Source organism: Plectropomus leopardus, chromosome 18 (genome assembly GCF_008729295.1).
Source record: "Plectropomus leopardus isolate mb chromosome 18, YSFRI_Pleo_2.0, whole genome shotgun sequence".
Classification (NCBI taxonomy): Eukaryota; Metazoa; Chordata; class Actinopteri; order Perciformes; family Serranidae; genus Plectropomus; species Plectropomus leopardus.
This window is the reverse complement of record NC_056480.1, coordinates 22,397,172-22,416,595: the sequence shown is the minus strand read 5'-3', so window position 1 is coordinate 22,416,595 and position 19,424 is coordinate 22,397,172. Positions and strand designations below refer to the sequence as shown.

The 19,424-nt window shown below is 39.7% G+C and overlaps 1 protein-coding gene across 1 annotated transcript in view; it reads left to right on the top strand.

Annotated features, from left to right (window-relative positions):
* LOC121957465 (CUB and sushi domain-containing protein 3-like) overlaps window positions 1-19,424 on the top strand; it is a 446,534-nt gene that overhangs the window by 168,838 nt on the left and 258,272 nt on the right. The window contains exon 4 of the mRNA XM_042506041.1: window positions 4,309-4,506. Coding sequence (XP_042361975.1) covers window positions 4,309-4,506 — 198 coding nt within the window. The remainder of the gene's footprint in view (window positions 1-4,308; window positions 4,507-19,424) is intronic.

Here is a 19,424-nt window from a genome sequence, read left to right as displayed (position 1 = left end):
TCTAAATACTAATATTATTTAAAACAGACTGATGTTTTGTCACTGTCGGTGGGAGGGCACCTAACCACAAAAAATGATGTACAACTTTATGCTATTAAACTTAATTAACTTAAAGGCCTGGAAGTGTTTTATGACACAAGTTCTTCTCAAGTCTATAAAAAGAGTTAGTCAAAGTGTTGAATAAATCAAACTGACAAGGAACTGACTTGAAAGTTGACAGCTACTGAAACCTTTTATAGATCTCAGTGCCCCAGAACACGTATCTGTTTGTTACACACCTCAGGACTCATCCGTCTGTTCTGTTACAGTCCATATAAACCTTACATCTTTTACGGGGAGTGTCTTGTAAGGAATTTCTGAAAATCATTTTTCAGGTGAAGTAAACTGAAATCCATGTACGTGGTTTCTTGTAGCAGATTCTATGCTTTATTTTCAAGCGTTTCAGCATCTGTTATGTTCCGGTACTCAACTTGGTTCATCTTTTATAGAACTTAGTGCTGACGGAGGTGTAAAGCCTCCAAACCCATTGAATCATCCCTCTCTGTCTCTGCCTCTCTTTCCTCTTTCTGTCTCTCTCCCTATGTCATTGCTGTCCTTCACTCCCCCTCTCCAGTCCTCCAACCTGCGGTGTCATCTGTCTCACTAAAAACTCTGAAAGCATGGCAGCATCCTCTCTTTTTTCTACCGCTTTGCTTTCGCTTTTTACCCACCACTCTTTTTTTTCACATCTCACTGCTGCCCCTCTCCATCTCTTGCTCCCTGTACCTGGTCTCTGCTGTAATTGCTTATCTAGGGAGAAATAAAAGCCAGGTAAATGGTTATGTGTGTGTGTGTGTGTGTGTGTGTGTGTGTGTGTGTGTGTGTGTGGTGGAAAGAGTAGCTGAATGCTGGTGTATATCTGCATGCAGGCCTTTGTGTGTCCCTGTGTGTGTGTTTGTGTGTGTGTGCGTGCATGCATGAGACAAATGCAGATAGTTCTACAGATGGCCCATAAAAGCAGCAGCTTGTAATGAAGCAACTGAGACTGAAATCATGGTTATGGTAAACTGGGGAGAGGCAGAGATAGGAAAAGAGAGGCAGAGATGGATAGATAAAGAGAGAGAATAGAGAGGAGTAAGAAGTGGGGGTAAGAGAGAATAAATAAGAGAGAGCAGGCAGCAATAAACCATGAAAAGGAGTGTGGTGTGGCCGCTGGCTACTGAATAAACTAGTGTAATGAAACTATGTGATGTTCACAATAAACTAGGGAGAGAAAGTAAGGAGGAACGAAGGGATGGACAGAAGGGGTTATATAGTAGTATGGACGGAACGGTGGAGAGATAGAGAGGGAGAGAGAGAGAGGCAAGGAGCTGGCATATCATCAAACTTTTTAGTTGAGGAGGAGGGTGCGGGGGAAGAGGGAGGGGGGGGGGTGGAGTGTGACAGGAAGAGGCATTGAAGGAAGAGGGGGAGAGAGTAAAAAAAGCAGGGAATATGGGAGTAAAAGATAAAAAGAAGGTGTAAAAGAAGCAGACAGATGGAGAGAAGGAGCAAGAAAGTGACAAAAGAGTAGAAGTGTAGCAGAGCAAACAGAAAAAAAAACTTAATGAAAAATTGTGATTGAACAAAGAAACGTAGAATGAAAATGTGATGGAGGCACAGATTAAAAACCAAGTGGCTAAGACAGGATAGTGTGTGTGTGTGTGTGTGTGTGTGTGTGTGTGTGAGAGAGAGAGAGAGATACCACCCTGAACCACCAACAGACCGCTGCTGTATGTATGTGTCTAAGTGTGTGTGTTGGGGGAGCAAATGCGTGTCTGATAGGACACAGAACACCAAACACCCTGACATCGAGTGGGGCTGCACTAACTGGCAAAATCGATAGGCCAACAGGTCGCAACACTAGGCCAACTTCACACCCAATCACAGTACAGCACAGGGGGTCGCCACAGTGATGGATGACCCTAGTTATGTGTGTATGTGCAAGTGTGTTGGTGTCCAAATGTGTCTTGTCAAGAGTGTGTTTCTCTGTAACTGTGTGTCTGTGTGAAGATAAGTAGGATGGCAGTTGGTGTGTGTGTGTGTGTGTGCGCGTGTGTGTGTGTGTGTGTGTGTTTGTGTGGGGTGGGGGCGGGTGGTCTGCCAGGTCTTTAGCAAGCGATTTTCCTCTTTCGTTTATGTTTGCCGATGCTCTGTGAGCTCAGGGATTAAATAAACCCTCTAAAGAAAACCTTAAACAGAAACTTTATATCAACTAATTACAGCCCATGAGTGCATACTTGGGTGTTTTTGTTTTTCTGCAATGGAAACTCATTTAGAGGCAAAGTTATTTCTGTTATTAAGTTATTTTTGTTGTAGTTGCATCTATTTTTGAATGATCCACAAGCTTTGGTCTGGTGAACCCCATCACATTCAAATTGAATGCTAATAGTTAAAAGGTAGCGCATTTTGTTAAAAGGAAACTCAGAGACTGTTTGTGTGTAACGGCTGACAAAATGTAGAGAGTCCCATAATCCTCAGAGTATTCTGCAGCAGTGTGGCTAAAGTGGAGGTACAGAGAGAGGGGGGAGAGATGGGTCAGATTTACCTCCCTCCCAGATAAGAATAATTGCTCATTTACTTTCAGTAACATGTTGTACATGTTTTATAATAATAAAATAAATCAGTAAATAATCAAATACATTAACTTGATCAGAAGAATAAACAAAACAATATGCGGTTATGTAAAATACTGAGAAAAAGCACAAATTCACTTTCTAGTTGAACTAGGGATGCACCAATTTTGAAATTCTGGGCTGATACTTATAGAAATGTTTCAAATAAAAATTCGGTCAAAAGTGAATACCAGTGTTTTTTCATTGTTTTTTGTTGTTCTTTATTCCACTTTTGTGCCAGGGAAACAGACAAATCTACATAATCTAATCTAATGACTTTGAGTCTTATCGGTGGGTTTAAAAAAGTCCTCTGACGTCCACTTGATTCACGTATTGTACATTGTTTAGATTGTGATGGCTCACAAGGCACTAGACGTTCCAGGTAGCTGCCTATATCGCCTATGGCAACCGACCTCACTGAGAGAGGCGAGGGAGGGTGTAATTGAAAAGGCATGACAATAAAGTCGTTGTATAAATGAATCAAATAGCCAACCAATCTAAGAGTTACTCAATCGTTTCATTTGCTGACATCAAAACGTCTCTACCCACTGTCTGCTTTGTGAATGATAATTACACATTTTTGCCATTAGCATGGTAAAGATTGCCCTGCAGCTGTACTCCAGCTTTTCATTTTAAGATTATCGTGCATATGTTTGAAGTTTGAGGAGTGATGCGTTCTAGAGAAAAAGAGCAGCTCTTTCTCGACCTCTCATTTGGGACTGAGCATAAGCTTTCTCACTAGCACTATGATTTCTCCCTTTCTCTCTTTATCCCTCCCCTTTTAACTTTCGCCATTCTTTCCTCTCTCCCTCCCTCTGTCTGAGTAGTTTCATAGTTCTATCTATCAGCTTGGGCATCATCTGCCTCTCCCTGTATTTTTTTTTTAACCTCCCCCTCGTTTCTGTCTCTCTCTCTTCTTGCCTCCTCCTCACCCAATCTGTCTGTCTCCTTCTCCCCCCTCCCTAACCCTTTATCTGTCTGAACAGTTTCATAGTTGTATCAATCAAGTTCAAACAATAAGACCGGAGTTGGTCCCTGTTCTCTCATCTACTTCCTGCTTTATGGCTTGTGATACCCCTTCTCTCCTTCTCTCTCCCTCTTTCTCCCTCACTTTCCTGTATGTGTGTGTGTGTGTGTTTGTATGTGCGGATGTTTATGTGCACACTTGTGCATATGTCCCGGGTACAGAATTCTAAATCTTTCTACAGGGAATTCTGTGATTAAATATAAAAAACTCTGATATTGTCTCCCTCCCTTTCTCTGGGGCTGAGTTTTCTTTGCTTTGACTGAGAGTGCAGTCAGAATATCTTTTTACAGCCTGCTTGGCAATATGTATTAAAAAGAACTATATAGGCTTAAGCACCTTCCCATATGTGTGCTTGGGGTAAGATTTTAGAACAGGCCGTGACACTGTGTAGGTATTTAAACTGCATCATCACAATGCAAGTGTCTGAGAAACTGTTTTTTTAATGGTAGTTGCAGTGTGTGGACTGGGGCTCTAAGTGCTCCAGATTGGACACATCACTGAACAAGAGCTGGGTATATTATTTGGTTGAGTGATGGTTGAATTAGGGGAAATGCATAGTTACACATTTTAGAGCAATTAATTCAAAAAAGGAATTGAAAAAACCTAAATCCAATCTCCCTTTCATTTTTTTTCTCTCTTCCTCTGCAGAACTCCACAGTACATCTTGTGGAAACCCAGGTGTTCCACCCAAAGCAGTGTTAAGTGGTGGTGGCCGCTTTGCTGTGGGAAACCGTGTGCAGTACAGCTGTGTTCCTGGTTACGTCTTAGACGGCCATGCCACACTCACCTGCATTACCAATGCTGGAAACACAGCCGTCTGGGACTTTCCTGCTCCGATTTGTCGAGGTATGGACGACTAAATGTGTATGTTCATGTGCATGACTGTATATGAAGAGTTTTATTCTAAAGTGGTGATTCGCTGAAAATGTGCCAGAATGTCTCAAAATGAAAACAAATCATGAAAACAGAAATGAGATTAGCGATTGATCAGTTTTTTATTGGACACTTGACAGTAATTTAGAAATAATGACATCCATACAAACACTTTGGAGGAAAACCCTTCATATAATGTATATGTGTGTGTGAGTGAGACAGGCAGACTGTGCATGTGCATTTATGTGTGTGTGTACGTTAAAGCGAGCCACGCAGGCAATCCAGGAATGCTTGTTTGTATGGTGTGTGCGCGCTGATAGTGTGTGTGTGTGTGTGTGTGTGTGTGTGTGTGTGTGTGTGTGTGTGTGTGTGTGTGTGTATCTTTCTATGCTTTACTTTATAATCAAAGGTTTGTGTGGGAGAGAGGAAAATGTGCGGAGTGCACTGTATGCTATTGTATATTTTTGGATCCCGGGGTAGGTGTATTCTGTGTACATAGTGTTGTATGTAATAACACTACAGTGCATATGCTGAGGAAGAACTCTTTAAGAACTTCTGTTTGTTCCCACATATATCCCCATATTGTGTAGGTGGATGCTAATCTAGAAATTTTTATTGGTGCCTGAAAACACTTGTCACACACAGTTCTCTTTAAAAATAAGTATGGAGTAATCCATATTAAAATGACAGCAGCATATGCTTTCCATTTGTTTATATTTTCACTAAAATCTTTGTAAATTAGTCTCTGTTATGGAGAGGCAGAAAAATAAATCAGGTATAGAAGTTATAGTATCAGGTAGTATCTTCAATAGTTTTTGGACAAACCAGGAAGTGAGGGTGATGCCATATTGGACTGTGACAGTGGGTTATGACAAAGAGGAGTGCCCATGTCTTTTTTTTTTCCTGGATGAGTCAGTAGGCAAGTAAACGATGGCTAACCATAAATCACAGCCATAAGAATTTGACGGCCTAATTAAGTGCTTGTCTTGGTATACATCTCATTTTAATGCTATCTTGATTGGATGTCAGCCGGGTGGTGCTTTAGAAATAGGTGCATTCTGCAACATCTGTGACAAATATGTATACATGTGAGTGGCCAGATGGCAGCTGCATGGTACCCAGGTATCTGGAAGGGATTGTGATGACAGAGGATGGAACTGATTGGTGATTTAAGGTGTCGGGAGTGTTACCGAGTTGACAGTTGGACCACAAGTGAAAGAAGATCCAGTTTGACAGCTTTAACGCCATATGCTCCTGATCACAATATGCGCAGGGGTGACCACATGCTGAAACCATTGGAGCCTTAGAAACTTACAGGTGTCTTCAATGAAGTGTTTGTTTGCTGTAGGACTTTGTATTGAAATAAGTCACTATTTTATAGTAAGTAAGAAGGAGGTCATAAGAAAAAAAGAGCGACATCAAAGACCAGAACTTTCCCGGGCAAAGACAGCGGCTCAGTTGAGATATCCTAGCTTCACCTGAATGCATTCCAGTTGCAGATCTGATAAGCAACACAGAGTCAGTCATCCAGAATGGCAACATCCCTTAACAGACAGAAGCAGGCACTTACACTTCTTAGAGGGGACCCCTCCCAGGAGAGATGGGGCAGATTCATGGTATTGAACTTGGAGGGCTATCAGTTCATGGCATGCACACTCCTTAGTGATGCAAACACAAGTGATAAACAAAAGAGATATCAGCAACCACAGCCAACCTGATCAAACAAATAGAATGCGGTCCAGGCTAGGTACCCCTAATCTGATCTTTGCTACACACTACGTAGAGCTAGATGAGTGTTTTTTATAGACTGTGATCAACTCTCTCACCCAACTTTACAGCAAGAAATACATCTCAGAGGATTGTTTACATGTTTATTTTATAGAGTATAAAATGGTGGAAGAAAGCCTTTAAAGAGGACATAAGGAGCAATTCTTACTAAATAAAACGGAGGAGTGTTGATTCATATTTTTGCTCTATGTCGTCGTAACACGGAGGAGGGTTTAATGGCTTAAAAGGCTGGTTAACTTGCATAACATAACGTCAACATAACCTTATTTACATTTCTAGTTATTTGACTTTCTACTTTCAAGATAAGTGACAGCTTTTTTGAGATCAGTATTCAAAGCTGGAGGCAAAGGATCTTACCACGAAGAACTCAAAACACATCTTTGATAACTACTCAAATGTCTTTCATTTTAAGTCCAGGAGGTTTCACATTCTATTTCTGTTCCATTTCTGAGTATAAACTACAAAAACAAAGCATTGCATTGATACCAGCCACCTATTATGTATTTTTTAAAATCTAATCATTTACAATGTGTCTGCAACAGACTGCCAAAAAATTTAAGTTTGTATTTCCAAAATCACCAGAGGGAACAAAAAATGCAGAATAGACATGTAAATTTGCTTCACTCTAAGGGTACTCAGTTTTGATGGCAAGTACTATATGTGTAATGCTTGTGAATTTTTTCCAATCAGCCCTGCATTTTCAGGCACAACAGTGCAAACCTAATCAGTTTAATGCATGCAACAATGTACTGAAACGTTTCACAACGCACCTCGCCGTGCAGTGAACTGTAATTTGGGTCTAGAGAAGAAAGAAGGGGAGGAGGGAAGAGAGAAGGAAGAGGGGGAAAAGGCAACTTGTCACTGCTGGATTAGCAATGTCTCTGTCACTCTGTCAGTAAGGCTAAGAGGAGCTAAGCTACTAATACGTTCACACCAACTCAGCAACACACATACACAACTATTCACACCTCCCCACACATACACACATCATGCAAAAAAAAAAAAAATACAGACACAAACACGCTCACGCATACACACACAGTTATGGACTTGTGTGTTTCTACTTTGTGTGTGTGTGTGCGCGTGCGTGTGTGCATGCGTGTGCGTGTGTGGTGACACCTAGAGGCATTCATACCAGCCGTAATAGCTTTCTATCAATTATTCAGCCATGCAATCAAATGACTTGAAATGCAGTGCTTTTAGCAATATCACATGAAATGTGTTCCCTCCCTCCCTCTCTCTCTCTCTCTCTCTCTCTCTCTCTCTCTCTCTCTCTCTGGCTCTCCTTCCCTCTCTGTCTCACTCTCTCTCTCTCTCTCGCTCTCCTTCCCTCTCTGTATCGCTCTCTCTCTCTCTCTCTGTGTATGCGTGTGTAATTGTGTCCCTTTTTTCTTATAATTACATACTGTAAATTTAAACATGGGCACCTTTCTACATACATAAGTACTCTCATGTACACTTAGCTACAATAATCATGCATTCATGGGGAATAGACTAGATAAGAATAGAATACTCACTCACTGGAAGTGGTAAAATGCTGCTACTTTCAACTCCCTGTGCATGTTCATCTCTCACCTTTATCACTATAGCATGCTATGGGTGAAATCAATTGACCACATTTTGTTCCAACATTGAGCAATCGGAAAGATGCACACTGTGTTTAGTGGTTATTCACACGAAGAATATCCTGGTTCAGCACACCGCTTCTTCTTTGTGGAAACTAAATGTTGTCTCTGTTTGGGTTTGTCTCCCACAGATACTTACTTACACCAGAGGGATTTGGGAATTTAAAATGCCCGTAGGTATAATTATTAATTTTATGGTTTCATAATTCCATAATGCCTGTCAGTTGGAGCCACTGTGGCCCTGAGTGCAGTATCAAAGTGTGATACAAACCACATACACCTCACAATCAATAAATGAAACAACCAACCAATCATTTATTTATCCCATGAAGCCGGTGTAAGAGACAAGGTAGAACCCTGGAGAAATGCATTCTCGTTACATTATTCAACTTGTGCGTTGCAATTTAGTCCTTTTTGGCCTTTTTTTTTTGCAGTGTAGCCTGCTGGTGTATAATTGTGCATATTTCCGGATGGTGCTGTAATCTGTGGTTTTTGGTTGAATGATGTAATTGTAGATTTGCGTACAATTGCTTCTATTGTTTTAAATCCAATCCAATTTAAATCCACCACAGACTCAGTAAATTCACTGATATCATCAACGGCATCAACAGTGGTGTCCTGAAAGTGAAATTGCGCATCCCAGGATGGTGGAGGAATGACCTGCCTTACTCCGCCTCAATAGGCTTAGCCTGACATTTTTACCGTAACAAATCCCTCTCCCCTTGCATAAATCTTTCCAGTTAACAAAAGCAATGAGTACTAGCCACTCAAAGGGAGAGTAGTCATCCCTATCCTAGCTGTCCTAGGATTCGCAGATTTTTGTCCTGTAATCTGCTCCAGGATCTGATATCTTGACCTCATCAAAATGGGTGCATGATTTCTTCTGAACACAGATAGTGACTCTGTACTGTAGTTCCCATTGTCACACCAGTACTTATTCATCAAAAGACACATGCCTCCTCCCGAATTCTCACCAGAGTCCTCTGTTCTAACGGGTTGACAAATAGAAAGAGAGTCACCTGGTTGAATTTTATCCGGTATGTCAGGATTTAGCCAAGTTTTGGTGAAACAAAGCATATTACAGTTCCCTATATCCCAGTAGAAACTGATGCGGGCACAGTGGTCATCTTCATAATTGAACGCCTACACAATGGCAAGCAGGATGCTTCTTCAGCAGAGGGATCCATGCGATTGGGATCACAGTCTGTGTTTGATTCCGCCACGCTTGTCATGATGTCTCCGGTATATATACAGATTCAGAGATGAATGCAGAGATGATCTGGCTTGTTAAAGTGGTCAGGATTGTAGCTGGTGCCTCCTGTTTGAGTTTAAAGTTTGCAATGCAAAAAATCAAATAGTGTTTGTTGCATGGTGCTGGATCACATTGTGTTGAACAGGTGTTACTTTTACTGTCCACTTTACATATTTAGTGTATTGGAAATTGTTATTTTCCATGTTGAAATATTTTTGCTACCAATGAGCCATCACATTGCAAATTAGATTGTTTTCTAGCAGGCATTAAAAAAAAAAAACATTGCAATCACTAAGAACGTGTAATGCCATGCAAGTCCCCTGATGATTATTGTGGTTTAGAGGAACATAATTATGGCATGCAGTTGGTGTGAGTGGAACTTGGTTGTCTTGCCTGCTAACAATTTTTTTTTATGATAGAACTCAGTTTGTTCGCACATGCCACGTTTTTGATTTTGTTTTTGAAGATAACTTCTGATGTATATATGACCCCAAATTAATGCAAATTAATGAGCAAGTACTCACCTGACTACAGTTTGAAGTCTGCGGTTATTTAGAGTGCTTTGAATTATGCAGTATGTTTTGCATCATTTTACCCTCAATGTGAGGTCCTCTTTTTCTCATGTGATTTCAGTATTTTGTACCAATAAACCTGGTTAAAGATGTGGCTGATGGCCATGTGCGTAATAATGACATGCGCATTGATCATGTGAACAGTGTGTTGTTTAGTTTTAAAAATGAACTAAGTGACTGTGTGCCTGATCAACAATAACACTGACGCTATGGTTCAAAGGAAACATCCACACACACTGAGCATATTTAATGTGCTATATGCAGTCATGGTATCAAGTAGATAACTTTAGCTAACAAAGCCTTTTTTGTTTTCTGTGATTACCTAATTGTGAAAAAGAGAGTTTTAGAAATGCAGGCTGACAAAGAGTACATGGCAGCTTCAAATAGGCCTTTTAGAGGATTGATATTTCTAGATTTTATCGTTGGCATGGACTTGAGTGTGACAATAATGGTTGATAAAATTGTTCAGGAGTGCAGGAGCAATGTTGATTGGTACTCACTGTTTAATCATTGTTCCCTGATAAAGCTTTAATCTCCCCTTTGTATTGAGTCTGCATTTGATTCATTTTCACTTTTTTGCTTTGTTTTGCATTGGAGTTTCTGTCATTTGTCTTAAATATACAGTGTCCTTCGTTGGAGTAGTAAAGAGAGAACTTGGGAAACTCTAAGGATGTGGGCCTACAGATCCATAGATCTAAAGTATGTGATTTTGAAGAATAAAAATAAACTTGACTTGAAATGACTTGACTTACCACTTTTACAAAGACCCATTGAAAGTGGGCTAGTATCAAAAGGCTGCTGTTTCAGCACACTTTCATTGTACCCAAACTGTGTTTTATAGTATGATGACATACATATAATGATAAAACATTCTGCTCAACAACAGTGTGCAACACTAATGTAGTCGAAAAAACATGTAAGGCATATATATGTATTATGGAGAGATTCTACATGGACCTCTGAGTGCATCTGTGTGTTTGTGCATTTCTGTATGTGAGCCTCTTCCAAGTTGGTGCAGAATTATTTACAGGACAGAGATAGCCTTCAGCATTCAAGGCATTTTATTCACACAAATACACACACACACATGAGCGTAGTTGGCCCTGAGAAAATTTCATCATGATATCACAGATAGAGAATACGCTTATGAATATTCATGGTTTGGGTGAATGTGGATGTGCGCAAAAGTGTGGGGGTAGGGGGGTGGCCTGGGTGAAAGAGAGCAAAACAGAAATAAACTGAGACAGAGCATCAATGAATATAGTGTGCTTATCTCTAGGAATATCTGCAAGGAAGAGAGCCTAAAATGTGGGAATTTGGAGTTAAATACAGTCGACTGTGTATGTTTGTGTACATACATGTGCATTAATACACTGTGAGGAACTGAGTACACCACAGACACAAATGGATTTCTATATATTCAAGTCACAAGAAGGCCATTTGGAGGAGAGAGAGTGAAAAGGTGTGAGAGAGAGAAAGAGAGAAAAAGAAAGATGGGTGACACAAAGGGAATGGGGGGGGGGGGGGGGGGGGGGGGTGGAAGGAGAGGAAGTAGAGGGGGTTATTGTTGGAATTGAAAAAGTAATAATGTGCCATGACAAAACTTGAAATTAGACTGGCTGAGAAACGGAAATGAAATGAGTGGGTGTGTGTGGTTGGTTGTTTGTGAGTGTGTGTGTGTGTGTGTGTGTGTAGTCAGCATAACGAGATTGAGGCTGCTGCTGCTGCTTGGGTGCACGTTGCTGCGTGTTCACAAGGGTGTGTGCATTATTTGTTGAGCTCATAGTACTAATTCTGCTGCAGTCTGATCAGTCAACACTCATTTTTTTCCCTGTTGTGAGCAATAACACTGCAGCCATACTATGTCCCAAACAAAGGCCATGCTGTGGCAGAGTTTAGCCTCAGCCTGCTCCCTTACATAATGCTCATGGTTTCTGCAGAAAAAAATGTAATGTTAATTCTAGAGGTGGCATTTATTTGAAGAGAACAGCTCAATCGAAAGGTATAAGTACACACAAATAAACATGGATTGAGGCAGCAATGCATGTTCTAATAGCCCTGTGAAACTGAGTAAACAGTCTTTAGCTTCTGTACTGTGACGTATTTCTCACTGAAACAGAGTTTTTGGCGAGTGTACGGTAACGAGGGATTTAAATCAAATCCTTCGCATTTGTTTGTTCACTAAAAAAGTGGGCGGGCTTGAGCTAAATTAGAGTCTGCTGCTGAGTGAACCGTCAACTCCACACACTTCTCTCACCATTAGATAAGTAGGAGGATGAGAGAGAGATTAGTGAATTGGACCTTACCCTTACTGTTTTGGAAATGGAAACATAGGTTTTGCCCACTGATATCCAAACACAGATGTCTTCCTATCTCTTTCCATATTGCTCTGATAGCTAGCTACTACAATTCACAAGCAGCGAAGTACGGCTTTAAATGACTGGTGTGGCTAGCTAGTCATCCCAAGTCTCATTTGACTGGATGACCTTTTGTAGACGCCCCTGAGTGCAGGATGAGTCATCAAACATTTCAAACAGTTTTACCCGGTTGTAAAGGAAGAGAAAAGAAATAGATTTTTAGGTAAAAATTCTCTTTTTTTAACATATTTTTTTAAAACATATATTTGGCATACAAAAAGACATAAGTGATAAATTACATAGGAATACAGGATTAAAGCAGGGAGACTTTAACTTCTTACATTTACATATATCTGGAAGATGTAGGACTCATCTTCATGAAGATACAGAAACAAGTTAAACATGAGAAAAATGGTGAAAAAAAGACAGACTTCTTGACAGTTTTTAGTCCACACACACACACACACACACACACACACACACACACACACACAGTGAGGAAAACACAGGTATGCATTGTTAGCTAGCTACAGGCTAATGCGTGTACTTTTGCTGCATTGGCTGTTTGTGCTGAATAAAACAGACTCCAAATCACTCCATATTTGCATAGGTATAACAAGACTAAAATTCACTTCACATTTAGCACCAAAACCCCTGTAGTTATACCTCAGCGAGTTTCTTACTAGATGTTGTAGATCATGGGGCTCCACCGCTGGGAAGCTTGTTTTGAAAAACTACTTTGCCTACCTATCTTAATATATATATTTATGTGATAATGAACCAGTATAGTCTCAAAAATCACAGCTTATATAGTAATGGAATATATTTAACCATCTATAAAAGGTCCCTTATGAGCTATGCATCACTACCAATAAGAATGACAGTGCATGTTTGAAACAACATTAATAATTTTCTTTCTTCAGTGTTTTAAGCATGAGTTTAAGCCATGTATAGTCTGTCATGCACAGATACAATTGTACAGATGTATTTAGATGAAAAAAGGAGACAGAAAGGAGAAAATTAAAAAAAAACCTTTCATTTACTTTTGAGATGTTCATTCTAGCTTAGCAAAGGGAAAAAATAAAGCAAGCAAGAACGTAAAAAGAAAGATAGCACATCAAATTAATACATCCTTGAGTAACTTGTACAACTTGTTGCCATGGATACAGTCTACATGCTAATTAGAGAGTCATATTAGCTAGCTTTGATGTAAAAGATCACACACGCACGCAAGTGCGTACATGTGTTTGAATGTGCATGTGCTTACGTATGTGCTAATGCATATGTGTATTGATGCATGTATTCATTCATGTTGGCATAGACCATAATAATGTATAAAATAATGACAAGTATAAAACCAACAAATCATGTAGACATATTTATTGTTTTCCTTCTGATCTGACCTTTGTGATGATGAAATTGTTAGTGTCAGAGCAGAAATTTATTTTACTGTATTCACATTATATTCAGGTCACAGACCATAAATCAGAAGAAAACTCTTTCTGCTCTTCACTTAGACATTAATTCCTACAATTTCAGGAGCATAACCTGTGGAATTTTGCAGCTTTTTTTAATTGACATAATAGAAAGGGTGGCCTTTTTACATTTAATCGCTTTACCCAGAGGCATTGGTAATTTAATCAATTTAATTATTCTTCATTATTATTTCATCATTGTTTGCTCTGGTAGTACAGGTAATTCATGCACAAGGCAGCTCCATCCACTCAGTATGTAAAACCAGAGCAGTTGTAAAACCCGAAGACATTTACTGACATGAACAGGAAACTCAACACAAAAAGTCCCAAAGGAGCTTGGTTCAATAAGGACATCACTTTTTCCTCATGAAACAAAGTGTTGCGAAAATAATTATTGTTGCCAGATGAAGAAAGCTCATTAATGAATAAGTAATCGCCTTTCCTCATTTAACTGAATCAAACAAATTTATATTTGTGAGACAGATTTACCATGTAGAAGCATAGATGTGTCATAAGCTGACTCTCTGGTTATCAGAGGATGTTGTTGGCAGGATGGCCTTGAACAGGTGTTTGCTTTGAAAAAAAACCAAAAACGTTTGTGACAAAATGTCTTACACGGCCCTAAAAATCCACATTTTGGAAAAACTCCAGCAGAAGCTTTCTTTGGATGAAATACTGAAATCATAGGGATTTACAAAATGCTGAATCACATGGTGCATGCCCCGTACAGTTTAAAACACACAAAAACTAAACCAGGTGTTAAGCAGTCGATGTCTGATAATACTATTTACACTATTTCCTCGGCATAAGCTCATTGAGGATGTTTGCTCTTTTTCAATAACATTCTGCCACAGTCAGTACTTTAAACTCTGCTGAAGCTGGTTGTTTGACTTATACACCAACTTTCTGCGACTTTCACAATTCACTTTACCTCTGTGTGTGTGTGTGTGTGTGTGTGTGTGTGTGTGTGTGTGTGTGTGTGTGTGATAGAGAGTGTGAGTGAGATAGAGAGTGTGAGTGACTGATTGTGACAGTGTGCGTGACTGTTGGTGCTTGTGACTTTGTGTGTAAATGTGTGTTTTGCCCAAGGCTGACTAGAATTTTTGCTTGATGAAATGGTGAGATTGTCACAGTAGTGTTGTTGTCGTCATGACTGTGTTAGTTTCCAGGTAGCATCTTTTTATTCTTTCGCTCTCTTGCCTCTCCCTGCTTATTTCACCTTTTAAAGCTGTCCTTGCCTCTCATTGTGCTTTTTAGTCATGATACTCGGCAGGTAGCAGTGGAATGGAGGATGACGCAAATCCTAAGCTGTTCATTCATCAAGGAAACGACTAATGCAAAAACAGTTAGAAATGGAACCAAAGACAACTAAGGCATCTTGTTTTAATCTTGGGACTTGCATGATCTCAGGCAGAGTTTTCCATCTTTAGTCTAATTTTGCTTCACTCTAACCAATATCCAATCCATGGAGGCGGGGGATTAGATTTTCCCTAAGCAATCACTAGAGACCATTATCCACCTGAATTTAAATTCCTTTGAAATCCAGTCTGATGTGTAGCCACAGCAAAATGTGTTGACCAAAAAATTAAATATGAAATAAACTGTTCGAGTTGAGGCAATCTTAGTCGACTGACTTATGATTCAAATCTCCATCTTTCAGCAGCTTGGAACAAAAAACGTTTTTTGACTTTAAAGCTAATTTCAACATTCATGACAGCTGTAGGTAAAAAAACAACTATAACTCAGCTGTTTAATTATATTTTTAAAGTTGTGCATATATAAAGAAGGGGCCACTTGATTGACAGGCTGACTGCAAGGCATTGCTGCAATCTGTGATTCAGATCCACCCCTCGCTCCTCCACAGCCCCACCCTGTGGTTCAAATATGGTCACTTCTGACTCCAACAAACCAAAATTACGATTGCGGAAATGCCGAATTCAAGGCTTCAAAACGGCAAACCAAATGCAATGGGTGATGTCACGTTAGCTTGGGCCATTATTAGACAGTCTATGGTCTGGACACAGGCAGTCTTAGGTTGGGCCTGGTCACCGCTATGAAGTCAGTTCGCTGAGGTATTCTAATTATGCTATAACACTTTTATACTTTAGTTAATCTGTATACTGAGCGACTCCATCTGCTGAAGAGGGCCATGAGACATGTTTACAAGCTTCAGAATCCTCAAATGAGTTCAGCCTCGTCTTGAAAAGGCTTTTGTTTTAGAGATATTTTGTTCAAGAAAACTCTCAAAACCATAATAGTTAAGGCAGCAGACACTTAAGCCTTTTCTGTTTTGTCTCTGCTGCATTTTCTAAGTTTTAGCCTGTGTAATGTTATTTCATGCATCAGATATCCACACAAAAGAGTGTAGCAGAGAGGGACAGCGATGCCAATTTGACATACTGTATACTTCTATATGTGTGTTTGGCAAGTAGTATGGACTAGTGCAGCTGAGCTTTGACAGATTACAGTGTTTACACAGGTAGTTTGCTCCAACCTGAAAAAAGGAACACACTGGCACACATACAGTTACTTGGGCACATACACACTCTCTTTGCAGTGCTTTAGATTCAAGCTGAGCTGTCATATTGATTCAAATATGTTGCACAGGCACTCAGAGAGACCCTCTGTATGTTTATGTATTTATATCTGTGTGTGTATGTGGCTGTGTGCATCTGCTGCAAGTCCTGAAATGATCAAATGAACTTTATATCAGCAGCAGGAATCTCCTCTCTCCAACAAGTCAAACTTTTAGAAACTCCATAGAGTAAATGTTCTACATTAGCAACCAGGAATGATGAAAGTAAGCACAGGTCAGTAAGGATGACCTTATCCAATTAGCATCAACAATCAATGGTTGCAGTTGTGAAAGCAAGCGGCAAAGAGGGTGGATGCTTATGCTGTAAATGGATCTGCTGTTGTCAGCCTGTCAAAGCAGTATCTAGCTGATATTCATCACCGCTGTGAAATTGCCCTTTTATCACAGAAACTGTTGCCACCAGTACTAATTAAATGACTGTACGTTAATCATCTGTTCCTCTTTCCTGTCCATTCAGCTAATTATTTCAAGGCACGTCTATTCATGAGCACAGTGCAAAAGAATGTATTTTGCTAATGTGTTTTACATAACACACCAAGCTAAAATAGCTTTGAACTAATTCCGTGCTTTTTTGCTTGATGTCATGTAACAGATGTTTTATGAAACACCTCAAAGTAACAACCGGTTAAGGACAATGAATGAATTGACCTCAAGGTAACACCTATCTGTGATGATTAGCAATTAGCATTCACATGTTAGTCTTTCACATTTAGAAAAAAACAAACTTATGTATAGTTATTAATGAAACATAGACATCCTAATTAGAGGTTTTTATTTGAAGAACCTATGCTGTTTACCTCAATGTTTTTGACTGTGACAGTGACTTCCACATAGCTTTTCTTTTGAATGCAACTTTGTTTGACAGCCAAAATTGTATTACTATCAATCTGCACTTTAAAGTTATCCTTTGCAGGAATTTGTTACTTTTTGAAACTGTTTCACCACCGAAAGTCAAAGCCAACCACAAATTCAGTCTTGTTTTGGAACAATCGTCCGCTTACCATTTTGCCATTTTGCCTGTGCTGTATCCGTGATTTTCATGGCTTCCTCTGGCATCTATGCTGCATATGGTCTGGAACCTGGTCGCTGCCATTTATATGAAGCCCCAACCTCACCTGCGCACTGTTATTGGCTGGGCTCTTCAGACCACTGCCCAAAGGTTGCAACCCAGAAATGTCTCAGCCATAGCAAAATAAGCGAAAACAATGAAATACAGGCTTAGGGCAGAGTCTCTGCAGAAAAATACACCGCCTCACACTTCTTAAAGGCCATATTTGAAGAATGAGAGGGATTACTTTTGTATGAGTCAATACATTTACTTTTTTTGATGAAAATCGTGCATAATGTGTCTTTAAGTAACACACAATAGCAAAAGTTTGCCAAAAATTAAACTGCGCATGTTGTACACTGTGATAGATTGACAATAAAGCAAGTTTGAGTTCTCTGAGGCAAGTTTCATTTAAAGTATTCAACACTGAAAAGAATGACTACCTCATAGGCTGTAAAAACACATCTAAGGGCATAACAAAAGATTGATATAACCTTGATCTTAAAATAAATTAATCTTTCTACAAGATTCGATCATCAAATTAGGAAAGAAAACTGTAACTTTTATGCATTTATGCAGCTCAGACAGCAACAGATGTCACTGAAAAGTACATTAGATGTGCTTTAACTTTAACTTTAACTTTTTTACTTATTTACAGATGGTTTTAAAATTTCCTGGCGCCCAATATATTTTCCCTTGTGACTTAAAAAACTGTCAAATGACTCTTAGAATAAAACAAACCAGAAAAAGGCTTCGCTCATGATGTTTACGTCTCTGACTAGAGCAAGTTTGTTTTTCCTCTTCCCTCTCCCTCACTCTCTCTGTCCCTTTCTTTCACACACACACATACACACACCTCGTCCAGCTTCTCTATGGTCTCATTATTATCTTGCTAATGGTTCCCTGTGGATGTAAAGCTCTGCTGATCCAAGCAGCTGGAGACATACACACATACACTTACTGCTAAACACACACACACACACACACACACACACACACACACACACAAACACAGAGTATGTTATACCTGGCCAGGTAGAGAGTAAGATAATCTTTGACCATATGTTTCCAGCAGTGCAAAAAAATTGACACATTTAATAATTTAATATGCTGCCCTCGCCACACTCTTTCACTCTCTCTCTCCCTCTCTCTTTCTTTCTCTCTCTCTCACACACACTCTCTCTGTCTCTCTCTCTCTCTCTCTCTCACTCAAACTCTCTCTCTCTCTCTCTCTCTCTCTCTCTCTCTCACACACACACACACACACATCCACACACACAGAAATCCATTCTCCCCATACTGCTAATCCCACTCTGGAAGTCAGTATGGGCACCTAATTCTGTAATATGTACTTGTGCATTAATATCCTAGAGTGCAATTACTGAAACACCAAATTATAGGCTACTAATGCTTTGGCATATTTTGTACTGTGTCTCAAGTTTGATACTTCCATTAGTCCACTTCCATGTAGAAGACTGCGTACACTATGTACTTATTTGTGCAGTGCATGAATTTCAACAGGGTAGTGTTGTCTCCAATTACAACACAGCTGTTGTAAACTTACAGGAAATAACAATTGCGTTTTTGCATTATCATCAAGATCAGTCGTGATTGTTGACCACCAAATTATCTAACCAAACTGCCCAATACCTTCTTTGCCCCTTCAGCTGCATAGCCAAGATGGAAACATTAAGAGTAAGGTGTGTCCAGTGTACCTGACCCAACTTTATGACCGTTATAAGTAAACCATGCAGGTACTCTTTGTGCACTGCATTTTGAAATAATTGTGACGGCAGTTACTCACTCAAAATAGCAAATGTAAGCACTAGGGCTGACCCCTGAGAGTCGGAGGCTCGAATTATCAGTCAGAGACCATCAGACAAACTGAGATTGTGTCAAGTTGAGCAGTAATTTTTTTCTGTGCAGTGTGCCTCTGGGAATGCTTTGATACACAGATTTTGCTGTGGAGTGAGTGCTCTTGACTTTCAGGCTAGTCTTTGAAGCTGCACACATGCAGTTAGCAGCACAGAGGGAGAGAGACCATATTGTAAGGTGAAAAATTATTGAATTTACAGCTCACAGCAAGTTAATACAATGCAGTCTCTTATCTTTTGTTGATAGGTAGTATTGGCAAAAAATGTTGCACAGTTGCGATCCGATATTATGTGAGTGCCGCTG